This window comes from Grus americana, chromosome Z (genome assembly GCF_028858705.1).
Source record: "Grus americana isolate bGruAme1 chromosome Z, bGruAme1.mat, whole genome shotgun sequence".
Classification (NCBI taxonomy): Eukaryota; Metazoa; Chordata; class Aves; order Gruiformes; family Gruidae; genus Grus; species Grus americana.
In genome coordinates, this window is record NC_072891.1 from 70,254,106 (window position 1) to 70,279,527 (window position 25,422).

General features: G+C 40.0%; 1 protein-coding gene across 3 annotated transcripts in view; it reads right to left on the reverse strand.

Annotated features, from left to right (window-relative positions):
- Positions 1-2,647: 2,647 nt before the first annotated feature.
- LVRN (laeverin) overlaps positions 2,648-25,422 on the reverse strand; it is a 40,494-nt gene continuing 17,719 nt past the window's right edge. Inside the window, exons 7-20 of one of the 3 annotated variants that reach the window (XM_054810620.1) lie at positions 22,927-23,070; positions 22,566-22,631; positions 22,365-22,430; positions 21,138-21,307; positions 19,623-19,699; positions 16,506-16,645; positions 14,976-15,031; positions 13,524-13,677; positions 12,586-12,680; positions 11,871-11,978; positions 7,901-8,071; positions 5,656-5,796; positions 4,360-4,435; positions 2,648-2,871 (exon numbers count right to left, since the gene is read on the reverse strand). In XM_054810620.1, coding sequence (XP_054666595.1) covers positions 2,725-2,871; positions 4,360-4,435; positions 5,656-5,796; positions 7,901-8,071; positions 11,871-11,978; positions 12,586-12,680; positions 13,524-13,677; positions 14,976-15,031; positions 16,506-16,645; positions 19,623-19,699; positions 21,138-21,307; positions 22,365-22,430; positions 22,566-22,631; positions 22,927-23,070 — 1,611 coding nt within the window. In that variant the 3' untranslated portion in view covers positions 2,648-2,724. Of the gene's footprint in view, positions 2,872-4,359; positions 4,436-5,655; positions 5,797-7,900; positions 8,072-9,890; positions 9,935-11,149; positions 11,169-11,870; positions 11,979-12,585; positions 12,681-13,523; positions 13,678-14,975; positions 15,032-16,505; positions 16,646-19,622; positions 19,700-21,137; positions 21,308-22,364; positions 22,431-22,565; positions 22,632-22,926; positions 23,071-25,422 lie in introns of those variants that run through there. The other 2 variants (XM_054810621.1, XM_054810623.1) reach the window with 2 other exon arrangements.

Below are 25,422 nucleotides of genomic sequence, written 5' to 3' on the forward strand. Positions count from 1 at the left end.
CCTGATAGAAATTAGTCTGGCCAGGGATGTCAAGGACAACAAGAAAAGCTTCTATAGGTATGTCAGTGATAAAAGGAGGACAAGGGAAAATATGGGTCCCCTCCGGAATGAAATGGGTGACCTGGTTACCCAGGATATGGAGAAGGCTGAGGTACTCAATGACTTCTTTGCCTCAGTCTTCACTGGCAAATGCTTGAGCCACACTGCCCAGGTCGCAGAAGGCAGGGACTGGGAGAATGCAGAACCGCCCACTGTAGGAGGTCAGGTTCAAGAATATCTAAGGAACCTGGGACCTGATGAGTTGCATCCGCGGGTCTTGAGGGAACTGACTGATGAAGTGGCCAGGCCACTTGCCATCATATTTGAGAAGTCCTGGCAGTCTGGCGAAGTTCCCGCTGACTGGAAGAGGGGGAACACAACCCCATTTTTAAGAAGGGTAAAAAGGAAGACCCAGGGAACTACAGGCCAGTCAGTCTCACTTCCGTGCCTGGTAAGATCATGGAGCAGATCCTCCTGGAGACTGCACTCAGGCACATGGAAGATAAGGAGGTGACTGGTGACAGCCAACAGGGCTTCCCTAAGGGCAAATCGTGCCTGACAAACTTGGTGACCTTCTATGATGGGGTTACAGCATTGATGGATAAGGGAAGGGCAGCTGACGTCATCTACCTGGACTTGTGCAAGGCATTTGACACTGTCCCGCACAACATCCTTGTCTCTGAATTGGAGAGACATGGATTTGATGGATGGACCACTCGGTGGATGAGGAATTGGCTGGATGGTTGCTCTCAAAGACTTGCGGTCAACGGCTCAATGTCCAAGTGGAGAACGGTGATGAGTGGCATTCCTCAGGGGTCAGTACTGGGACCAGCACTGTTCAACATCTTTGTTGGCGACATGGACAGTGGGATCGAGTGCACCCTCAGCAAGTTTGCCAACGACACCAAGCTGTGTGGTGTGGTCGACACGCTGGAGGGAAGGGATGCCATCCAGAGGGACCTTGACAGGTTGGAGAGGTGGGCCTGTGCATACCACATGAAGTTCAGCACGGCCAAGTGCAAGGTCCTGCACGTGGGTTGGCGCAATCCCAAGCACAACTACAGGCTGGGTGGAGAATGGATTGAGAGCAGCCCTGAGGACAAGTACTTGGGGGTATTGATTGATGAAAAGCTCAACATGAGCCGGCAGTGTGCGCTTGCAGCCCAGAAAGCCAACCATGTCCTGGGCTGCATCAAAAACAGTGTGACCAGCAGGTCGAGGGAGCTGATCCTGCCCCTCTACTCCACTCTGCTGAGACCCCACCTGGAGTACTGCACCCAGCTCTGGGGGCCCCAGTACAGGAGAGACATGGAGCTGTTGGAGTGAGTCCAGAGGAGGGCCACAAAGCTGATCAGAGGGCTGGAGCACCTCTGCTATGAGGACAGGCTGAGAGAGTTGGGGTTGTTCATCCTGGAGAAAAGAAGGCTCCAGGGACATCTAATTGCGGCTTACCAGTACCTGAAGGGGCCTACAGGAAAGATGGAGAGGGACTGTTTAGCAGGGAGTGTAGTGACAGGACAAGGGGTAATGGGTTTAAGCTGAAGGAGGGTCGATTTAGATTAGCTGTTAGAAAGAAATTCTTTACTGTGAGGGTGGTGAGGCACTGGCACAGGTTGCCCAGAGAGGTTGTGGATGCCTCATCCTTGGAAGTGTTCAAGGCCAGGTTTGGATGAGGCTTTGGGCAATGTGGTCTAGTGGAGGGTGTCCCTGCCTGCAGCAGGGGGGTTGGAACTAGATGGTCTTTAAGGTCCCTTCCAACCCAAACCATTCTATGATTCTACGATTCTAGGATTCTAGGATTCTAGGATTCTAGGATTCTAGGATGCAGTAAGAATGAAAACACTTGGTGATGTTCCACAGGGGTTAGTTTAGACTGGTTGCACTCCAGTGCCATGGACAAAATGACCATCAGATGATGGTATCTATCAGTTGCACACCAGGAGCTCATCATCTCCTAGATAAATTTCATCCAAAAAGAATCCAGTTCACACACTCCCAAGACTGTCCTGGGAGTTGAAGTATGCTAAACGGAGCAACTGGGAGGGTGTCTTCAAAAGCACACTCCTAATCAAACACAACTGTGAATGTAGGCACATTAAGTGCAGATCTGCTAAGGAAAAATGAAGTTTGAAGGACAAGAAATTCATTTATTACAATTAAAATTTCAGGTTTCTTCAGTCTTTTCCTCCCTACAGCTCTGAAGCCATTCTCAAGTCTGTTTCATGGCACATGTCCTCTTCACAATTTATAAACATAGAAGTGCAGAGAGACAGATTAAATGACTTGCCTGAGGTCATAGTACAAATCATAAGCAAAACTGACTATAAAACTTTTCCAGCTTCCTCATGTGTTTTTGCCACAAACTTGTACCACACCTTTCATTCTGATTTTCAGAAAAAAACAAAGGATTTAGGACTGTATCTACATGTTAGATTATTATTAGGAACATAGCACCAGTAACAACTCACTCAATAGGAAATTAATTTAGATGTAATATGAAAATATCTCTCTCATTTCTTTTGCTGAATCTTCCTTTTCTTTGTGAATTATTTTAGCCTGACTTTCCAGTTGGGAAGACAAACACAGGACTCATAAAAATGTGCTTTATCTTTAATTACATTTTAAAATGAATACCAAAATGCTAGTGAATCACACTCTAAAATATACTGGAAATTGTTTTCCAAGTCAATCATCTACATTTTTCTGTAACCAGTTGGCAACTTTGATTAGCAGTTCTCTCCTTTCCATATTTTCAAATTTTGTGAACTCCAGTAGTAGAGTAGCAGCCACTCTCTCATCCTCTTCCAGTGTAGCATTATAAAAAACCTGTAACTGAAGAAATAAACAAACACATAAGCTTAGTTCACCTGACTTGCAGCAAGCAACTGTGTACCTGACATGCTTTAGACAGAAATGCATAGAAAAGGGGGAGATGCCAGAGACTAAGGAGGATATGGGGCAAGCTTACTGATTAATGCTAAGGTGGGAAAACTCCTTGCACATTGAGAATGTGCCCTTTTCCCATCCCTCTGAAAATCTTTTCAAATGTAGCCAACTTCACTAGTCCTGGTGGTACCACACAGTGTCTAGGACTAGTTGGGTAGCAGAATCCTCTTGTGCTGCCTCCTCTACAATCACAGAACAAGAAGTCTTTCCTAACAGTCTAATCAGCAGAAGACAAGAGAGGACTGTAGAATAGAAATAATGGGGGGAGTGGGAAATGAACAAGAGGAGAAATAAGACAGATGTCAGCATGACAATCAGCAACCTACCATGCCAGCAGCCCAACTTTTGGTACATTTTCTGTAGATGTCATAACAAACGTGATCTCTACAGATCTAAAGAGGATCTCTACAGATCTCTAAAGAGGAAAATGAGACATCTTTGATAATCTTTATTTGGACTCAGTTCCAAACCTGAAGGTTAATTTAAAGGCTGGCACTGGGCTATTGCTTTTGCCATCCCAGTGAGTTAACTTGTCCCTAAAGAACAAAAGGTGAAAAACTTATAGTTCATGAATGTCCAAGAGAGATTTCTTTGATTTTAGGAGCTAACTCTCTGAATTTCTCTCCTCATTAAGCATCCCTTCTCAGTTACTTGCTGTACACACACATCAATCAACAGCAAAAAAGGGAAGCAAATTTTTTTTTTGTAATGACAGATGCTAGCAGTTCAGGGCTGGCACAGAGATGTGGATCACATGCAGACAGCACAGAAGCTGAGCTGCTGAGAAAAGAAAATAATATTTTGGGAAATAATCTAGGGAGACTTGGCCTGGAGGCAAAAGAACAGGAAAAGAGAATGAAACAAGCAGTAATAGTTATTAATTTGTCCCAGGCACTAATGTGGATTATTGTGGGGAATAAAATAAGACAGCCTACAGCCACCTCCCACAGATTTCCACCCTTCAGCAGTCTTCCCCAAACCCACTCCCTTTTTACAGATGTACAGCAGCCCAGTTAGAAAGTATTGTTCATGGGCTCATCTGGGCTGCCACACCATCAAAAGGGAATAACCATATCACACGTGCAGGCCATCTGTTCAGCGCAAGGGCAGGCAGCCTCTTACGCTGCAACCACACAGAGCAGGACAACATCCATCCCTGCACAAAAGCTGACTTTTGTGCCATGCTTAACAACCAACTGCATACACGGACTGCACAGCTGTGGGTGCATGTTCATATGTTTATTTTGCAGACGAGGAACTATAATTTTTCTCAACTCTCAACACAGCAACATACAATACATTCTATGATTTCTTTAAAAAGCCTTTATTTACAAACAGGCAATAAAGTTGAAAGAAACTGCTTCTCTGATTTACCTCTTGGATCTGTACATCTGTATTGACAAATCTTCCCATGACTTTTAACACATCATGTAATAATTCCTTCCCATACCTGTAAAATTGAGATAAACGTCCTTCAAACAGCATGTTAGCAAATATACTAAATTTAATCTCATTTGAAAATACTCCCACTATTTACTTATTATTTACCATGTTGGAAATACCAACTAAGCTGAAGCTTGCAATTGTGTTCTCTTTTTCCCCTTTTTAAAGTAATATAATTAACATTCTATTTAGACATTTGAGCAGGATGAAGCACATGAATTACCCTTCATTTTCATTTCCCGGTAAGATCTGGTATTTCTACTTTTGTAATGTGAATTCTTTGCTTAAAACAGATAATCTTTGTGAACCCATACAGCCAGACTGGGCTAGAAAGGCTAACCAGTAATGATTCTAACAAGTTGTTTCTGTTGGTATCTTGAGGATGGCATAGAAATTAACGCCCACACTATTCTTTTAGTTTGAAAATGGGTCAGTTTCCAAGCAAATTTCTCATCAGTATGGAACACAGAAAAGCTCTGTAGGGGAACAAGTTGGTGTGACACAAACCTGCTACCACCTGCCTGTTATAGCATTAGCAGTACAGATAGGCATTTGAATGCTCCCAGATGGCCACCGCTAATGGCTCCCGATGGACTCCTCTGCAAAGGCAGCAGGAATGTACTCTCACAGCTCTGCTGCTTTTCATCATTGGCAAGGAGAGAGGGACTCTTTGAACAGACATCAAAATACTTGCTTTGCTTGACACAGGTAGCCCAAGCTCACCTGCAGTTTACCTGCATCAGTGCAGGTTGGATGGAGATGGGTTAGGACTCAAGTCAGGGAATAATACTGCAGTTGGTTCTTGCGGTGCCTGTAAATCTGTATGCTCCAACCTCCCACCTCTCCATACTCTCTTTGGAAAAGAGTTTACAATCTTATTCCAGCATTTTACACCCAGACTTATGAAATGCTAGGGATAAACCCATTTCTGGAGTCAGATTTTCCAGGAAATTTAACACTTAAAAGCACTGAAACAATCATGAACAGACTAATTTTTAAAGCATTCTGTGTATGACATGAGCTCTTCTTTGACATTAAGCCCTGATTGGAGTTGAATCCTCTGAAAACCCTGCTCTGCATACTTAAGGAATTGCATCAATCATTACAAAAAAGCCATCTCTGGAAGGCAAATCTGCACCGGTATTTTACAGCTCAAACATAAAGATGGAGGAAGAAACCAAAGAGCCACAGAAATAAAGGAAACCTAAAGCTGGTTGCTTACCATACCTTTCACTTAAAAGTGGCCAATTTTCCGTAACAAATTCCCAGGCTATACGGTGCCCAATATCCTTAGTCATCACATATAAGATGATGATTGAAGTACAATTGGAAGAAAATAATGTATTGCTGAGTCCATATTGCAAGTATCTGTTAGAAAAGAAGGTAATAATTGTACCTATCACTTGCTGTTTAACTGTGATGATCTGGAAATATCATCCGGTTTGGGAAAATTCCTGTCTCAACAAATAAGAGAATGTGGAAGGTTATACCAAAGTTACTGTCACTCTGAGCTGTGTATTAATCTTGGGGTTTGTCCTTATGTTGGTGAATTCCCCTGTTCTGGCACACTGACTCTTCACCTCTCAGTAAAATGAGGGTATAGCACATCAGATGGATATATATGCTTTTATCTGTTACAGAAAGACAACCGCTCCTACCAGACAACCCTGTGGAAGGGCAAACTGCTTCTCAGTTTCTGGAGACTCACTTTGCTGTGACACGGAGCACAGAGTCAGCCAGCAGCAAGACACTTTGTTATGCAAATGGGACCTGCTTATAGGGTCCCCTATAACAAGACCAAATAGCAAGGGGTCTTGGGTGCTTTCATGTGGGGTAAGGCATGATTTCAGAAATATTTAAGGAATGACCTGCCAGTGATGTCAGTGGCAGTGAGTGCCTGAGTATCTTGAAAAAACTACGTTAACTATTCTCTTTGTTGCCTCAATGTATCACCTTGCATGCTCCTGCTTTCTGGGAGCACTGTTAAAGAGTTACTATCTCATGGGGTCTTGCAGGCAGCTGCTTTATGGGTAGAGTAGAAGAGCTGGTTTCTCCCATTTGCATGCCACCACTGTGCTTAACAGAACAGACAAAATATACTGACGTCCAGGAAAAGCCCAGCTTAACATTCCACACCCCAAAAGACTTTCAGGATGGCATTTAGAAAAACAGACTGGGTTATCAGCTACTGAGGCACAGGGAGGAAGGAGGTCATCACAACTCCCTGAGCTTCTCAGGGACCAATGCTAGCCTGTGCCAATGACAAAGTCAGTAAAGGACCCTAAGTTAGGGGGAAAGTCAGCACAGTGGACTGGACATCTCTTTGCAACCCATCTTGCCTTCTTCTCAGGCATATTTGTTCCGTCTTCTCAAATGACCACGATCACAACAGCAGGTGGCTGGCAGGAGAAACATTTCTGATACGTTCAGAGCTTTAGACCCATTGACCTTATGCCAGTTCTTGGATGATCATTATTTAGGCCACCACTGGCAGGTTTCTGTCCTTTGACAAATCAATCCTTTAGGTAATGTGGACATGACAGATTAGAGAATTCAGCTTCAACACCTTTTTACTGATAAACTGAAAAGATTTTATATGCATGCCAGTGAAATATAATAAATACAGTATTCCAAACTGTGTTCAGGAGGCATCTGGACAGCACCCTTAGATATATAGCTTAACATTTAGGTTGCCCTACATGGAGTCAGAAGTTAGACTCAATTATCTTCATGGCTATTCAGACTCGGGATATTCTATGATTCTATGAAGCTGGAAATTTTAAAAAATTACTTTTCAGTATGAGTCTGCACTTCAAATGGTGATCAGCTTGCTAGTAAGTTTATTTTCTTTTTTGCCCTTAACCTGGGTGATTTGACCTCCACACAGAGCCTAAATAGACTATGACACTTTAGTTTGGAAACAAAATAAGCCCAGGAGAAGGAGTATGGGAAAATTATATAAAAACTTAAATGGTAGGGAAAAATGTCAAAGCAAATGATGATAATTACTGTTTCTTACAGTGCAGAGAGTAAGGGCCAATGGGTTCCAAGATAAAAAACAACGTGAAATAGGCTTAAAATAAACATGTTCTTATACAACATTCAATTATATTATGGGGCGTGTTGCCATAGTCTGCTATAAAGCCTGAAGGTATAATTTTAGTTCAAAAACGTCTCTAGATATATTGACAGAAGACAGGCCCAGTGTTAGACATGACGCACTAGTTACCAGCTCAGGAAACCCCTTTCTCGGTGATTACGTGCATCTGGGATGTTATACCAGCAGAAGGATCATTTGTGTTTTCCCTGTTTATCATACTTTCTCCATAAGAAAACTCTTAAGATTCTTCCAGTGGTCTGTAAAACACATGCTCCTGGGGTTGGCAAAACTCCACCAGGTTTGCACAGTACAGTATCTGTGTCCTCATGATTTACTTCTATATACACAAAGATATACTTTGATCAAGGTCACCTGTAAAGTAACCATGATTCTTTGGCACAGCTCATGGCAGACAGCAGGATGTCTTTATCTTCCTTTGTGGAGTCGGTACGGTTATACATTTCCCATGCAAAATTCCATTCTTTATCACTTCCCACTGCAACACCATAGCAGCAGACTGTTCTTCTAATTAAAAAGGGAATTCTGCAAAGCAAAATATGATTAAAAGGTACTGCATTGTTGTAAAGTTAAAACCAGCAATTAACGCATAACTGAAAACAAATGTTTATTTATAGTTAAAAGATGCACAAGAAAGGAAATATAAAATAGCAATCTAAATAAAGCTAGGACATTTTATTGCTTTATTCTTGATTTAGACATTTTAAAAGCATGCAGTTTAAAGGGAAACCAAATATGTTTTTTAAAACAGTTGGGTCAAGCCATTTTGTGTACATACAATGTCAATGTCACTCTTTCACATCACAGCCTAGGACATGGATCACACCATTAAAGAGGATACAGCTGCACACAAGCATCATCCCAGACAAGCCTTTTCAAACTTTCTTCAGTGAATGCATCCAGTAGGAAGAGCCACATGCAGCACAAATGGAAACAGAAGGGACATTTCTCCATGCAACACGCAGCCTCCTACTACTCCCACCCCAGAGGACAGTCCTCAACATGGTGATGAATTTCATAACAGAAACTAAATGCAAACATTATCAATATAATACTCCATGTGCAAAGGCTGAACAGAAAATTTTTCCTATGGCAATGATGTGTCCCTGACATTAAGACATTGCCAACCCTTTCCAGTGATAGCAATGTATTCTACCATGCAGGCTATCTGAAAACAGTTTAAATTAATGGTATTTTGGATTAATTCTCTGTAGAAGAATGCATCCCATTGCTACAAATGAAATGCTGAATGTCCCAATGGCATACTATTAATCTGCTTAGTATTACACAAGACCAACATTGTAAGTAGAAGTGTAAACGCTATCTTCCATTAGATCAGGAGATAGACTGGGAAAACCAGGCAAGTTTCTGGTCACAAAAACCATTCTTCGGGCCCAAAATAAAGAAGCATAAAATTCAAATTTAAATAAAATTTGAGAAAAATTCCTCAGAGATTCACTGGACCATCCTAGAGAAAATGGGGACGATACCAGCAGAAAGAGACACATTAGTCAGAAGGAAGGCTATATGACAGCAATCATCAAAGCAAAAGGTAGAGAGAAGTAACTTATAAACTTTGGAAACTAAGAAGGACTAGTGGCAGTGATGGAGAGAGTCGGGTGTTCTGGATGGCAGGCATCACTTGTTAAGAAGCAACATGCAGGGATTTTGATAGTCCTGTTGTGGGTGGGGAATTTCACTGGCATAGTAACAGAAAGTGTGGGCATGTTTTATATATTCTGCCAAAGATAACTTGGATTCATTTACCTGGATATGTGCTGGAACATAGGGGATTTGCCACCAAGAATGATGCTTACTGAGATTGAGTGGTTATGTCAAGGTAAAGAATACTGTGAGGAAACCTTTTATGACAGATCTTATTTGAATCACAGGATCTAGTAACTTAATAATCATTTCATAACACTGCAGAGAGAGGTGACAGTAGGGTGGTGACAGGGTATACATTAAAATCTTCTTTTCAAGATGCTTCATGAAAAGCTGCCTTGGCTAAAATACAGCTATTTTGCTACTGCAGCTGTTCCAATAGTTTCAAAAAAATGTTGGTTACTGAGTGTGAAGTTGTGGTTGAAAAGCAAATAGATAAGCTCTGTTTATCTCTTGACTGCAGCCCTGACATTCAGCATTCATGGCTGGGGGGACTATGGAACACTGGTGCACTGGCTGGTGACACCTATGGTGGTCCTGAAGTGGTTTATGTTGTATAGTTCACAGAGGAAGTCCATCGTGGTCCAGAGGGGCTTTGGAGCTTGAGGTTATGTTAGATGAGGGGTGGGGGTTATTAATATTTTTTCTGGGAGTGGTTGTGTGGTTTGAGATGACTGGCCTGCCAGGATTCTCTCATTTCACGATTTCGGGAAGATGAAAAAGCTGCTGGGAAGGAAGGTGGATTAGTTTATGTCATTTTCTTGGAGCCAATGCAGAAGGGAAATAGTGATTTCTTAACCTTTGAGGACAATAGCAGTGTATGGCTACCTTTAGTAAATAACTAAAATGTACAGCAGCATTGGCCCTCCCTCTAGACTCATTTCCTTCTTTCAAAAGAAGACAAGCCAGTAACAGCACCACAGAGAATACATTAATTTAGCTAGCTGCACTTCACTCCCATAAGCAAAAAAAGAGTAAAACTGAGAAACTGGCTGAGAGTCATAGCTCTTGGCTTGTTATCTCCATGCGCCATATCAAGTCCAGTTAAGTTCTGCCAGGAACTGTTTGGAAATGTTCAGCTGAAAGTTGATCACCTTATCAGGAAGGGAAAAGCATTACTCCCTTCCACAGATGTGAGAATCCTACTGAGTTCCACATGCGGCAGAACAGCTACAGAGTGCCCTTATGAATTTTGCTCTCAGAGTGGAGAATAAGAGTATCTAAAGGGATCTGTCTGTGAAACGTGAGTCAAAAGTTTATTGTACCCTTTTCTATCCAGCATCTGAAAAGCCTCCTCTTTAACTGAACAGGAACTGTGATCTGTCATTTGAAATCTAAGTAGTTTCCTATCTCCTATGTTTTTTTTTTCCTTAAAACACGACCACTTTTTCACTCAATAGAATTCATAGCTGCATTTCTTTCCACACTTACAGCCATGTGAAGTGTGAGGCTGTAAAGTCCCTTTGAACTTATCTCAGTGCCAGAAAAGGACAGCACGATTAATCTCCATCTAATTCAAATCAGCTACTATATTTTACAGACTTTCAGCTCTTCAAGTCAAATAAGGCAAGTATTATTCCACCAGGAAAAAAAACCAAAAATCATATATTATTAATAGGGGGAGATAGGTGACTATTTTGAAAGCAGCCTGAGAATTCAGCATAGCATTATTGCTTTTAGTGTGGGATAGTAAGAATATTCTCTCTGGAACATAACAGAATGTATTTAGGCTATTTAAACTTTTCAGTTTAACTCCAAAGCACAATTTAGTTTTTATAATGATGATGACTACAAAGCTATTTAAAAAAACACAAACATAAAAATACAAGTTCAGTTTACTTAGCCAACTACATATATCAACAGAGATACAAGTAACAACAAAATATTTATTGCAACTACAACAAATAAAAGTAATAATAAATTTAAATATTCACTCACCAGTGCCAATAATATTTGACTATTGCATAGAAAAACATCAAAAGAAAGGGAGGAAAAGAGAATAAGAATTTCAATACATCATCAATTTTCTTTAACAATGCAATACTTGAATTCAGAAAGTCTGATCCTGGTAGAGCCCAGACTCCATCCTTGTAGGCCAGAAACCTGACCTCTAGGCTTCAATATTGACATAAGAACTGACAGCTGTTCCCAGCACCTCTTTACGTGAGTACGGAACATGCAAGACAATTTGATGGGCTCACCACAGGCAGATGCCTGTACCACACAAACATCATTTCTCTCAGTATTGCTAAGAGAAGCTTAGAAACTGAGTTGGTATACATGATAATCCCAAGGCTGTACTGCAGAAAAGTGACTGGACAATTTGGGATATTAGCCCTACTCTGAGGGTCACCTGTTACGTGGCTAAACAGATTTTGGTCTTCATGGCAAAACCCCTGCATCCTCCAGCCTGTGAAGTCTATGTAAAAGCAATAATTATGAAATCAACATAAAGTTGGTATTTGAGGAAGGGGGGGGGGGGGCGGGCAGGGGGGCACTGTTGGGTTTAAATTCTATCATTCTGTTGAGAAAGAGGAGCAGTGTACAGGAGTGTTTCTCATTCTGCTCCCCACCCAGCCCCCCTGCCCCATGTAAGAGCCCATTAACTTTCCACCTCACTTAGGCGTGCACACTTCCAAGAGCACATTATCTTTCTTACTTGTACTCAGGGTTGTCCATCCATTTAGCATACAGTTCAGATGACAGGTTCAAACAGTCTTGGAGGCCCAGCCAGCACGCTGTTGCAAAAAGTTTTTCCAAATACACTCTTGAAGGGAAGCCACAATAGCAAGAATAAAATATTTGTATTCCACATTTGGAGTACTTGAACTGTGCTTGACCAGCACAGTTTCTGCACACAATGCTGTTAACCCAGGAGAACCTCTACTACAAACTGTTGAAATTTAATAAAAATAAAATTAAACTACCAACAGTGGGCTCCTGACATGAATATTCATGGACATTAAAGAGGCTAGCAACGTACTATATTTTTTTAGGTTTTTGTGTGTGTCATATTGCTCTTAGTAGTTTTAAGACACTAGTTGCATCTAGTCCAAATCGCTCCAACATTCAAGACTCCGTCTTCAGTAGCCTTGCAAAATGAGCTATTACAAAGTTCTAGTGATAAATCACATCTGAAGTTCATTGCTGTCAGTTTTTCCCCAACTATAAGCAGCCTGTTGAGCCTGTTCTCCCATATACAAAAGCTACCACTCAGATCATTAAACTGTCATCTTTTAGGCCCACTAAATAGATTGATAATATCACAAACTATCCTGATACTGCCGTTTCATTGGAGGTGTCATCACAAATAACACTTATCTGACAGTAAAAATAACAATTCAATTACATTCAAATTAAAGCAGAATACTTACTGAGCAAAATAGTCATCCTCCAAAGCATCAACATTTTGACGAATAAAACCTGCATAATAACGGTATATTGGCAACACTCTCTTTAAAAGGTATTTCTTTCAAAAGAAGGGAAAGAAAAATTATTTAGATGCAAGTTTTTATTTTATTATATTTTTCCTTACTTACTCAGATTTTTCCTAAAAATTTACCACTATTCGTTTCCTGACAACACAGCATATTGAATATATTAAAGTATATAAACTGGGTCTAAAATTCAATACACTTGTACATCCACTCAAACTGTGAAGTTACCATTTCACATCATTAGGACCTTTGAACTTATTGTGAAAGAAAACAAATGCTCATTCTCAGAAAAAAACACAGAAAAACAAGTTTTCTCACATATTTTAAACGTACCTTTGCTTTAGGACTTAAGTACTATTGTGAGATTGCACTTTAAACAAAAGTGAAATCTTCATATACAACTCAAGGAAATAAATGACAATATTATCTCAGGTAGCTCAAATATCGGAGAGAATTATCTCATTTAGTATCCAAACCCAATTCCTTCTTTCTCTCCATGAAGATGAACTGGAAGGCAGTACAGACCACAGAGCACATACATTCTATATCCTCTTTATACACAGCAATGTCATTATTTACTACTGACTATTTACTACAGATTGTAGCCGTATTTTCCAGATCCTCAGTTTTACAAAAAACTAGGATCGGGCTTAATATAAAGAATGTGAATATATTTCTGCTTTACAATAAGAATTGCTCATGATTCAATGATTTTTATCATTAACTAATATATACAAATAAGTACCTCCTATTTAAAAAAAAAGTTGACAAAATCATGCAAAGGGAATGACAAGAACTATGACCTGTCACAGCCATCATTACATTCATTTTAGTTTGACTTATTTAAATGGTCTAACTAAAAAAAAAGGTGATACCTTTAAAAGTGGATATACTTCATAGTTCTTCAGAGTACTTTCCAAATTCTCAGGTACTAGGTTTAACAATACCACGTTCCATATGAAGAGTTCATCTTCTCTGGCAAGGTACTTCGTGAGTTCAAGTGCTGTTTCAATCTGAATGTATCCAAACCTATTTGAAGATTAAAAAAACTCATACTTGAGAATACCCATTCACATCAATTACCTACCAGAAATTTCTGTTTGTTTATGAGACTGACAATAAAACATCAGGAAACTGCATGGAGAGTGACGTAGAAAAGACATCAGAAAAATAAAATTATAAACCAATGGGGCCTTTAAGAGCTGAACTCTCAAAACATTTATTACAGAGTACAATGCCACTACCAAAGTAACAAGACAATCATGGCAGTAAGCGTGGCAGTATGCAGACTGTATTCTGCTTGTGTTGGCAGGATACATTACAGGCACATGTACAGCATGCGTCAGTCTCACTAGAATAAAATGAAGGAAAAGAGCACTGTTTTGAGTTATAATACATTTGTATCTTTTATTGTGGAACAACATCTTTTCATTACAGGTTCTTTTGTGGAATAGACATTATTGTAAAAATCAAACAGCTGAATTCACATGCACACTGTTCTTGGAACTGAGAACTTCAGCATGGCATTTCTGTGCCTCAGCATGCAATTAACAAGAAATTCATTTTCTTCCCAATAGAATTCCAGTTCAAGCCCCTCTCCACCAGAACAGAAACATTTCCAGTGTACTTACATAGAAGCACAGTTCTATACTTCACAGTTACATTCCTTATTACATACTAGGTTTGAGCTCTCTTACGAGAAGGGACATGTGCATGAGAGGAGGAATGGGAATTTTTACTTCTTCCTCTCAGAGCTACCTCCACAGGCTCTGAGATGGGCAGTATGCTTGGCCACTTCCTCCCTGAGCTCCCACATCATAGGTCTCTGATGCTCTTGGGATCTCTGGTACGTTTGAGGCACAGGCATATTCATTGCTTCTTCAGCTCTCTTCAGTACTGACCTCTCTAGCACCACAGACACGAACAACCGAGTCATCCATCAGCAAGGGAAGTGAAAGAGGTATTACGAGTGAGGCAAGACAGCATAGCTGAGATAGCCCAGAATAAATTAAGGAAAATTCAGAGTGTTCATTCAGAATCTTTCTTCTGTTACAGCAAATGTAGGTTAGTCCCTAAAAAACTCCTGACAGTGCCATTATTTAAAATATTTCCTAAGAGCTGGAATGAAAGTTAAAAGTCATTTTGAAAGAAATCACTCAGCACTGACAGAAGAATGGATTAAATGCTTAATTCCCCCACCATTTTGTCAAAACAGTTGTTGTTCTTATTAGGCACATATGGGCAGGAATGAACGAAGCAGAAGTAGCTATGTTGAATGCAATCATGTAGTGTAATCATTTTCTATGACATATTCAAAACATACTTACTGTGTCAATGCAAAAACATCATCTATCAGCTGGAACCTGCTGACAGCGGGAATAGCCTGCAGAAAGCATTCATGTGGCGTTAAGAGATCTAAACATGTCAGTAAGAGTTTAAAAAAGCTTTAGTATGTTTCAGAAGGATAAAACAAGTCCCTAACACTTTTTCTAAGCCAAAATCTTCTACAAAACATAAAATGGATCCTGCATTTTAAGCTGAAATTATGTATGTGCTTTTAGGGATGTTTATATATATAAATATATAAATATACAGCTACACAATATATCTATAAATACAAAGCTACAGTACATGAAGCACAGAATTTCAAGACCACTCTTACTTGCATGCTGTAATGAAAATTAAAATATGGAAACACTACATTTCCTAAAAATGTATCATTTTGGTACATTTCTTCCTTTTGAGGCTTCAGTTCAGAATAGGTGTTCAGATTAGTCCAGAGCAGAGTGTCCGGCACTATCATGAATTAAATGACCAAGGCAGAGCCTACAGCTCATGCTCTCGTGAGGATCACTGGTCCCTCCTCCTCTCCTCCCGCTTCCATGCCCCTTCAGTTCAGCTGCTGCTTGAACGAGCCTTCCCACTGACCAGTGCCAAAAAACAGCCACAAGTCAGCACACACCTGATTTCCTGCTGGCTTAGATTTGCTGTGAAAGAAAAAAGCCTAGAGGAAAGGGAAGCCAGTGTGCCATGGAAAGATTTAACCACACCACGTGCTCTGATTGGCCTCGTGTCCCGACCTTCTGGAGAAATCATCTAACTGCACTGATTACTATTTTACTGAAAGTTTAAACTTTCTCACCATTGCTACCAAAGCCAATGAGCTGACATTACTACTGGAGCCTCTGGCTCACTCTAGGGCTAGGCAACATTAAATACAATGCAACACCATATTCAGCCACACGTATAGGCTGTTCTGTACCGTGTTCACCTCAGCCTAAGCTGTAGCAACTCAGAGGTGGGATGAAATCAGCTTTGAGTTATAGTGTCCATAGAGGATTGAAAGAGCTCAAGTAGAACTGATTGGAACTTCTAAGAAAAATCTCCACCAAAACCAAAACCAATAAACCCAAGTCAGATGATGATTTTTTTTTAAATTTCACTGGCAGAAACGTGCTTTGAGGAAATGTGGAAATAAAAAGCTTTCTCCCAGCTTTCCTTCTCCATGTTTACCTAACAGCAGATAAAGCTCAGTCACACATCCATACCCATAACTCTTTGAGCAAAATTTAAGAGATTGGAAGAACCACAAGATGTTAAGACAACTTTGAAGACAGAATGCCATCTCATGTAAAGTTATTTTTCATGCTCATGTGAAACTATTTGGCCTGTTCCTCTTCCACTATGGAAGGCTGCTAGTGACTTTAGTGATGCAATGGTGGATCATTTCTTCTTCTGTGATATGTGAGTATCTCATTATTCCAGGTTTTTATCAATGTGATTACCAGTAAGAACTGCAAGAAGAAATACACGGCAAGAATCCGTTCATAAGCTTGAGAAAACAAATATGATCTTACCTTTGGATCATTTTCAAGCAAGCGTGCTAATCTTTTTAAGTTTAATTGATCATAGTTCACTCTGTAGTATCCACTTAAATTTACATTTAGCAGGATCCAGTCATATTCTGACTCCGAAACTTGCATTTCAGGAAACACTTCTGTGAAGTGACATTAAAATGTATCATTTTATTTTCTGCGCACTGCTAAATTCTCTTGCATGTATAAACACTGGACTCAGTGCTCCTCTGAGACCTGAGACACAATTTTGAGGTTGGACTCAAAGAGAATCCCCCTAAAGCTCAGTGCATTTTTGATCTCTGCTCTGCACAAAAGAACTTCAACCAGCAACTGAGCCCTCTGGTACCGAGCACCTTGACATGGCAAAAGGGAGGCTGAAGACCTGCCTTGCTCCTACCCTTTAGCTTGTAGGCAGCTGGGAGAGTTCAAAAAGGTTAGTCAAGCATAAACAGTCTGGATGAGGAGCAATACCCTCACATGCTTGCTGCAGGGCATGCACCCCCAGCATGCCTGCTGCTGCCAGTGCTGCTCCAAAACACAACACTCAGTACCTTATGGAAGAACTGACCACTTACCAGTATTCACATAAATGGAGAACAAGGAAAGCGAAACAGTTAAGTTTATGCAAGAGACAAATAATCAAAAAATTTTATTTTAAATAAAATAGTCACATAGTCCTTTTGAGTTACGTCACTCACTAAAGGCCGCCTTCTGCAGTCCCATTTCATCTCACCTACTACCTACTTTACGTGTGCTTGCCTGATGACTTGCTCCTGATAGCCTACAGCACATCTGAAGGAGCCAGTGCAGCCCTGAAGGCTCTAAGCTGCCTCATCAGAAGAGGATTCAAATGCTGCTTTAACTGGCTATGATCATCCTGACATAAGACAAATTCTCTTAAGACAATAAATCAATATTGGCGAGTAGTCTAGACCCAGCACTGCTTTACTCCGAACAGATGACTGAAACTTCAATTTGTTTTGACAGAGCAAGTACTACAGGATTTATCCTCAGTCACCTTCACAAATTAAATGAGATGGAAAAGTGGCACATGACAGATACTGGCTTAACCATTTAAAAACTGCGTGGGTGGCTAGAAGTTGGCACTAGCAGTACTCCCCCTTTAATGGCATATTGGTTCAATGCTCTGCTTATCATCAAGAACACTTTTAGATCCAGCTACAACAGCAAAACTATGTCCTCCACTCCCCAGGCTAGGTGAAACATGTTCTACCATAACAGCACCATCCTCCTAGCCTGTCTTTTTTTGCTGTGCAGACATCTCACTCAGGGACAGTGACCAACACAATTACATGGGCAACAGCTATGTATGTAGACTTTGCCTGAGGAGCCCAAAACCTACAGGACAGGCTTTTAACATGGTATGGTGCAGTGCTGAATGAACATGCCTGGCTGCTGGTAGCAGCCCAGCTTGGAGCTCGGAGTTTAATTTAACCTATTTAGAAGTAAGATAAATTAGCTCCTGCAGAGTTCTTTACGGCAAAAACACACATACACAAAATCACTTCTGAGATGTTTCCTCTTTATGTATTGTTACGCCACTGCAGCAACTATTCCAAAATTCAAGTTCAAAGTGTATTTTGTACCAAATTCATTTACCAAAACCATTCCGATGAATACCTCTGAACAACAACATAGCAGTTCTCCGCTAGAAGCCATTTCAATCTCACAGGAACAAAGTGGTAACTGAATTTAAAATTACCCTTAATTTTTCTACCTTTGTAAGAAACCATTTGGTTTATTTGTGCATCAAAAAGTCAAAAAGAAAATTATTATTATTTCAATCTTAAAACGTGAATGCAAGTTCCTTGACTGAATAATGTCTGGTAGGTTTGATATATGGCTTTCAAATACAAGTGGTATGTGTTTTAAAGACTGAATATCTATTTTATCGTAGTCCCTTCAGGCAGATGCATCCTGATGGGTTTTTTTCATAACTTCTGTAGCTCTTATGTCACATGATACATGAATAAATGGAATTGGTATCGCTTCAACAGTACAAGCTTAGCACATGACCCTAGTCCTTCCAAACAAGTGCTGCCTAACAATTTGTTTCTGCAAATGTTCTGATTTCTAACCTTAGCAATCACTAGTTTATTTAACTTTAAAGCATTCAGAAGAATAAACATCCACTGTTTCCTTATTTACTTGTTCATATACTGTGAAATGATCACTCAAGCTATCTTACTGCCTGAAAAAGAGGGAAAGTAGCATTTAGCCACTGCAAACAGAGGGTGGAGAGCTGCAATACGCACACAGCATATTACAATTTTGCTTTTAAGCACTCCACAAACGTGAGTTTCTGTATCTCATTGTAACTCATTACAAACCTGATGGAGTTCAGGGCTGACTTGCCAAAGAAAAATTATTACCCCATTCTAATGATTACATTTCTTCTTTCTCAAAAAAATATAGCTGTTTATTGGAAAGCACTGAGATGAGAAAGAACTGAATTTTGATTGGAGATGCCCATAAACTCACTTTTCCACTATAAGCCTTTAAAACTTTTTAAAATGCTACTGTTTTGATGAGTATTTTTGCATTTAATTTGCATAAACAAATTAAATAGTGTTGAAAATATTCATTTTCCATTTTTACAGATATCCATGCGTGACAATGTTGGGTCACTTCACACAGCTGGTTTTAATTTTTTCAGTCTTGTATCTACTACTTGAGCTGATAGTTTTCTGATATATCACAGCTGAGATCCTACCTACACTCAAAAGCTGCCATTAACATCAATGGGATCTGCTGGGGTAAGAATAATACAAAAGCATGAAGGGCGAGGAGTTTGGATTTGTGTACAAAATGACAAAATCAAAATTATTGTGGAAATCTCTACTCATAATATGCATTCTATCATATTATTAAAAACATACACTGAAGTTTGATGCAACATAGAAAAAAACAATATGTTAACCTATTTGAAAATCTATTGCTATTGTAACATAAAATTAACACAACAGATAAACACAGACATTTCTGTAATAAAGTTTTATCTCCCTATTCAATTCAAATATATCTTCCATTTATAGAAGAGTTAGGTGTGTATTTATCAGCTTGGTTTTAGCATGTGTGAACAAATACATTACTTACTGCTGCTTTTATCTAGCCACATTAAGGGTTGTGATGATCCATTTCTCATCCAAGAAATAGGAATAATCCATGTGTTACTTAACAAAAAAAAAAAAGAGAGATAATATAATTAATTCTGATGCTTAAAAAGACCCCCTCTCAGCTAATGCTAAACTAGATTGCAGATGAGTTCCTTCTTACAAGAATCTCCATGTACCCTCCCTCCTCTCTGATGCACAAAACCTCATCAGATGGTGGTACTTATGCTGGATCAGCACTTAGGTTCGTCGAAGATAAGGGAGTTTTAGCATCGCTTTAAACAGGCATTCATCTCTAGAATATTGTTTGATGCCAGGTATTTGAATACCTATCTCTGTGCTCTGGCTCTCTTTCTTCAGGCAATAATTTTATTCTTATTACACTTCACCCTATTTCTGGAGAACATAAAGCTCCTTTTCAGAAGAGTATCTACTAAAAAAGGCCCCAGGCAAGCAATACAACTGTAATTCTGACAACTGTAATTTCCTTTCTGAGGGAATGTAAGACTCCTCACGAAAACAGATGAAAGCGTCAAAACCCTGAAAAATGCTGTAACACATGTCCTGGATTTTCTTACATTCACATGGTATTGCTTCTTGCTAACTACAGTAAAGGACTTAACATTTGTAACTTGGAATTCCTTATCTGAGCTAACTAAAACTGCTGAATGGACTAATGCTCTGCAATTCCTGGAGCGTGGGAGCAAAGGAAACTCTGTGGTTCTCATCAAAATTTCTTTTGGCTGTTTGTATGACCAGCAGTAGCAGCCAGGGAAAAAACTGTTTCAGGTTTTGCTCTCCTTTATACTTTTTCCCTGCGTCAGAACTCATCTTATGGGCCCTGTCCATGCATCCCAATGCTTATGACAACTGCTGAATATCATGAAAGTTCAAACTCTAACCAAGAATTTCCAAAGTGGGTGACCAAAGGCAGCTCCTTCTATCACTGTTTTTAGGTATCTAAATAAGCAGCACAGCTTTCAAAAGCACCAGGCACTCAACAATGCTTACTGACAGGAACTTTAGAGCTGCATGTCAGGTATACTCGGCCCTTTCTGAGAAAGGGGTTATTTATATAAGTACTTCAATGCAATCCCTTTATCCTTGCCGAGCAGAAGAGACTGGGAGTATGTGCACTGGAAAGAAGATACAGCATGGTTCATCCAGGTTCCCAGTCCATACAAATGAGGGATGAGGAAAGAAAAAAATGCCAGGCAAAAGTCCCACCCTGCAACCTATTCATGGCCTGCGTCTGTCCTTACAAAGCCATTATGTGGCTGGAAAAGTCACTACTCCAGAGGAAAGCAACCTTACGGCGAAACAAGCGGCTTATAGAACTATCGCAAACTCCAGCCTCAAACAGATTTTACTTGACAGCTCGTGACAAGAAAAAACATAAACTGAAGAAATCAGATGGTCAAAACATAATGTCGTAACTGAAGAGTTTCCTGCAAAAAACAGGATATAAACATACAATAAAAACACAAGCTAAACATACTTGTAAGAATCAGTACTGTTTTCATTCTTTTTATTAAGAAATTGTTCCTGACTGATTGTGCCCGTGGTTAGATTTAACGTTAAAACTGGAAAACCATTTTGGCACGTCCAGGAATCCATTATTTGTTTTACAGATGCTGGCAACTGAACTTCATCCTGTGCATCTACAACCTGCAAGAGAAACAGAAATTAGAAATACTTACAATAAACAGGGACTTACTGATATTTCTGAGCAACAGTCTAGGGGTTATTCTAACATATTAGGGAACATATAACTGCTTAGCAGTTTGGTGATTCATGCAAAAAATCAATGTAACAAAATCCAAAGGATGTTATTGACATTGTAAGAAAGACGGCATAAGCCTCTTTAGGAATCATGAAATACTGAGATGACATTTCTCATTCTTATAACCTGACTGCTAACCTTTCTCTCTATAGTGTTAATATACTTACGCCCCTGCATGACTTGATTTGTTAATTCCATTAAATAAAGCTGCCAGAACACAAAGATTTTTAAGTGACTACCTAATGAACAAACTGAATAGTAAAGACAAACTGAAAAAGATACTAAGCTCAAGTCTCAACTAGTGTGAAGTGGTACAGTCTATGTTGGCTTAAAAGATGTGGCAGCCTTGCATATCTGAAATTGTGGCACTCTCATTCTTAACCCAAGACTGAGTCTGCAACACAGTGGAAGCCTTCTTTAGAGGAAGAAGAAAGTGAAATTTTTAAAAATAAACCTATTATTAGCACCTGTTTTCTTACTCAGATTTGTGCCAAAACCAGCAAAGGGTGAAATGCTGAGCTACTGCCCTGCGTATAGACTTTGCTGGATCTGTGACATATCAGCACCTGTGATGATCAAGCCCAGAGCATCACACACTCTGATCTGGCAGAACTTCAGCTCCGGAAGAACAGGCTATGCAATTTCACGTAGGCTTAGGCAATCTCCATGAAACCCCAAACTCCACCTGGCTCTGATTTCCCATCTCACCTCTCTACTCCTTGTACTTAGCTCCAGGTACTGATTTCAGGTGCAGTAAAGCAGTCAAATAAACAGTTGTGAAGGAAATCATTAGCTGAAAGAGCCAGCAAAGCAAATCTTATTCAAGAGGAGGACTGCACTAGGGACAGCCAAATTCCAGTGCAGTCTTCTACAAATAGTATATGCCCTAAATTTGGACTGTGCCAAACAACAGAGCAAGAATACTAGAGATAAAATGAGTACCATCTGTATGTGGGTCCAGAGATCATCTTGGTTAGCATTTGAGAAGGAAAATTGTCTCAGATATGACTGTATGGAAACAAACAGAAGCATCAGAATTCATGAGCGTTCAATGAAAAACATCAGCAAGACAAATAGTAATTTGTACAATTGTCATTTTCAAGCTTATAAATCAAAATGAAGGCATTAGTTTTTCAAACTTACAGTAAGTGCTGTGATAAACAACTTCTCAGTCAGGAAACCAGAAAGCATCCAAGTAATAGAAGCTCCCTGAAATACAAAAAAAAACAATGAGAAAACATGAATTATTATTGTGATTATTACTGCAATATTTTTTCAAACTATATTTCAGAGAAGTTAGTCAGTCTACTCCTAGGCTTCATATTTCACAGAGATTAGAAATGTTTTCACTATTTCTTTCACAGCCAAATAGATTTGCAACATCCAATAAATTTGTATGTGCAGCAGAAACAATTTTTGAATGACAAAACACCCTATCAAAAGCACTGTCATTCAACAGTTTCTCTCAAACCTACTTTGTACCATTAGTTTAGAGTATACTAACCTTGTTGTATGTGATGCTGTCAAACAGAGACATTAAAGAAAATGATCCTTTGATCTTGTCTTCACTTTCTGACAGAGATCGAACTCCTATTTCATTGTCTTCCCTTAAGACAGGTTGTACAACATGATCGTAAAAGATTTTATCCTGCAAGAAAATGACGAATCTAAGTGAGCTGAACAGAAAATACTTATTCTCAAGGAGAGAATGTAGATTATGGGATTAGCACTGATAGAAATAGTCTGTCAGTGAATAAAAAAAAGATCCTTTTCTCCCTTCCTTAACTTTCCCATGAACTAAAAGGGACCATACACCCAATCCCAACATTTTCCACATGCAACATTAGTAATCACTGAAAACTTTACATCTGAGAAGACTGTGGGCTGGGGCATGACAAATACAATTACAGCGTAATCCTCAGGGGAAAATAAATCAACTATATTAAACAGCAAATGAACAAATACTGAAAACTTAAACCCTGTATCTCATTTACATCTGTACATCATTAATATGGCAGCATTTTCCTCCTAAATTCTATGTTTCTCCTGCTGCAACACTGAACAATAACCTAAAAACTAAGCTACTGAGGGTAGCAAGGCTTAACTATGTGGCATTTCTGCTGTCACCCAGTGAGAACTATGAAAGGAAAATGGCTCCTTTAGTATAAATCAATGAAGTCCTCTTTTTGTCAAATGATGATTCAGTTTCCCCCAGCGGTCTGTCCTAAGACGTGACAGAAAATGACATACTTACAAAGCTGAAGAAAAAAACCCCAAGTTTTATAAAACACTGCAGGCCACTTTGACCACATCTCAAGGAAAAGAACACAGGCTTCCAATTAATGGGATCAAATTTGTTGACCAATTTTTCACCTTGTAAACAGCCAGTAAATTTCATTTTCAGGGTTCAATTTATATTTAGGTGGTGATCAGTGGCACAAAGTCTAGTTTGGGGCCAGTGACTAGCAGTGTACCTCAGGGGCAAATATTGGGTCCAGTCCTGTTCAACATCTTCATTAATGATCTGGACTATCGGGCAGGGTGTAGCCTCAGCAAGCTTACAGATGACACAAAACTGGGAGAAGTGACTGATACACCAGAGGGTCATGCTGCCAACTAAAGGGACCTGGACAGGCTAGAGAAATGGGCTGACAGGAACCTCACAAAGTTCAACAAGGGGAAGTGCAAAGTCCTGCACCTGGGGAGGAACAACCTCCGGCACCAGTACGTGCTGGGGGCCACACAGCTGGAAAGCAGCTTTGTGAAAAAGAACCTGGGAACCTGGGTGTCCTGGTGGACACAAAGATGAAAGTGAGCTAGCCACGTGCCCTTGCAGCAAAGAAGGCTAATGGTATCCTGGGCTGCATTAGGAGAAGAAGTGCCAGCAGGCTGAGGGAGGTGATCCTTCCCTTCTACTCAGCAACAGTGATGCCACATCTGGAGTACTGTTACTAGTTCTGGGCTGTCCAGTACAAGAGAGACACGGACATACTGGAGAGAGTCCAGCAAAGGTCACTAAGGTGCTGAAGGGACTGGAGCACCTCATATATGAGGAAAGGCTGAGAGAGCTGGGACTGTTCAGCCTGGAGAAGAGAGGGCTCAGAGGGATCTCATCAATGTATATAAATACCTGAAGGGAGGGTTCAAGGAGGATGGAGCCAGGCTCTTTCCAGTGGTGCCCGGTCAAAGGACAAGAGGCAATGGGCATGAAACAAATCACAGGAGGTTCCCTCTGAACATCAGGAAACACTTTTGCACTTTACGGGTGACTGAGCACTGGCACAGGTTGCCCAGAGAGGTGGTGGAGTATCTACCCTTGGAGATATTAAAAAGCCATCTGGACATGATCCTGGGCAACCTGGTCTAGGTGGCCTTGCTTGAGCAGGGGGGTTGGACAAGATGACCTCCAGAGGTCCCTTCCAACCTCAACCATTCTGTGATTCTGTGAATGTCTATGGCTCACAAAACTGCACAAGAAAGCCCCGTATTCTCAACCTGAGTAATTTAGTCTGGATTTCCAAGGCACATCACAGAACTGTAATTTATCAAATGGAATTACTGTCCACTATTAACATTTTCTTTATGGATATAAACAAAATGGCAATTGTTGATTTTTAGAAAGGTAAGCTTCTAAATGAAAAGATTAAAATTAAAAAGGAAACAAGGATTTATTTCCAATTTAAAATTTTGTGGCCTTTACACTTTTCAATGATATTAAAATACTGTATTACAGAGAATAAAGCGAGCTGTTGTTGAAGTTCAAAGCATATCCCATGACCTAAAAATCCTTCTGACAGAATTTGTGTGACATGCCTGTATTAGTTGCCAATTAAGCATGTAATTAGGTACTTTGGTGAATTAGAAAAGGGAAGTGACAAATGGTATTTCATCTGAGCCAAATAAAAAGCAGACTGGATTGACTGCAGTCTCGGGCTCGCCCAGACTAAAGGCTTCTCCCTTCTTCAGAAGCTGAGGGCACTGTGCACAGACATTTGTGATT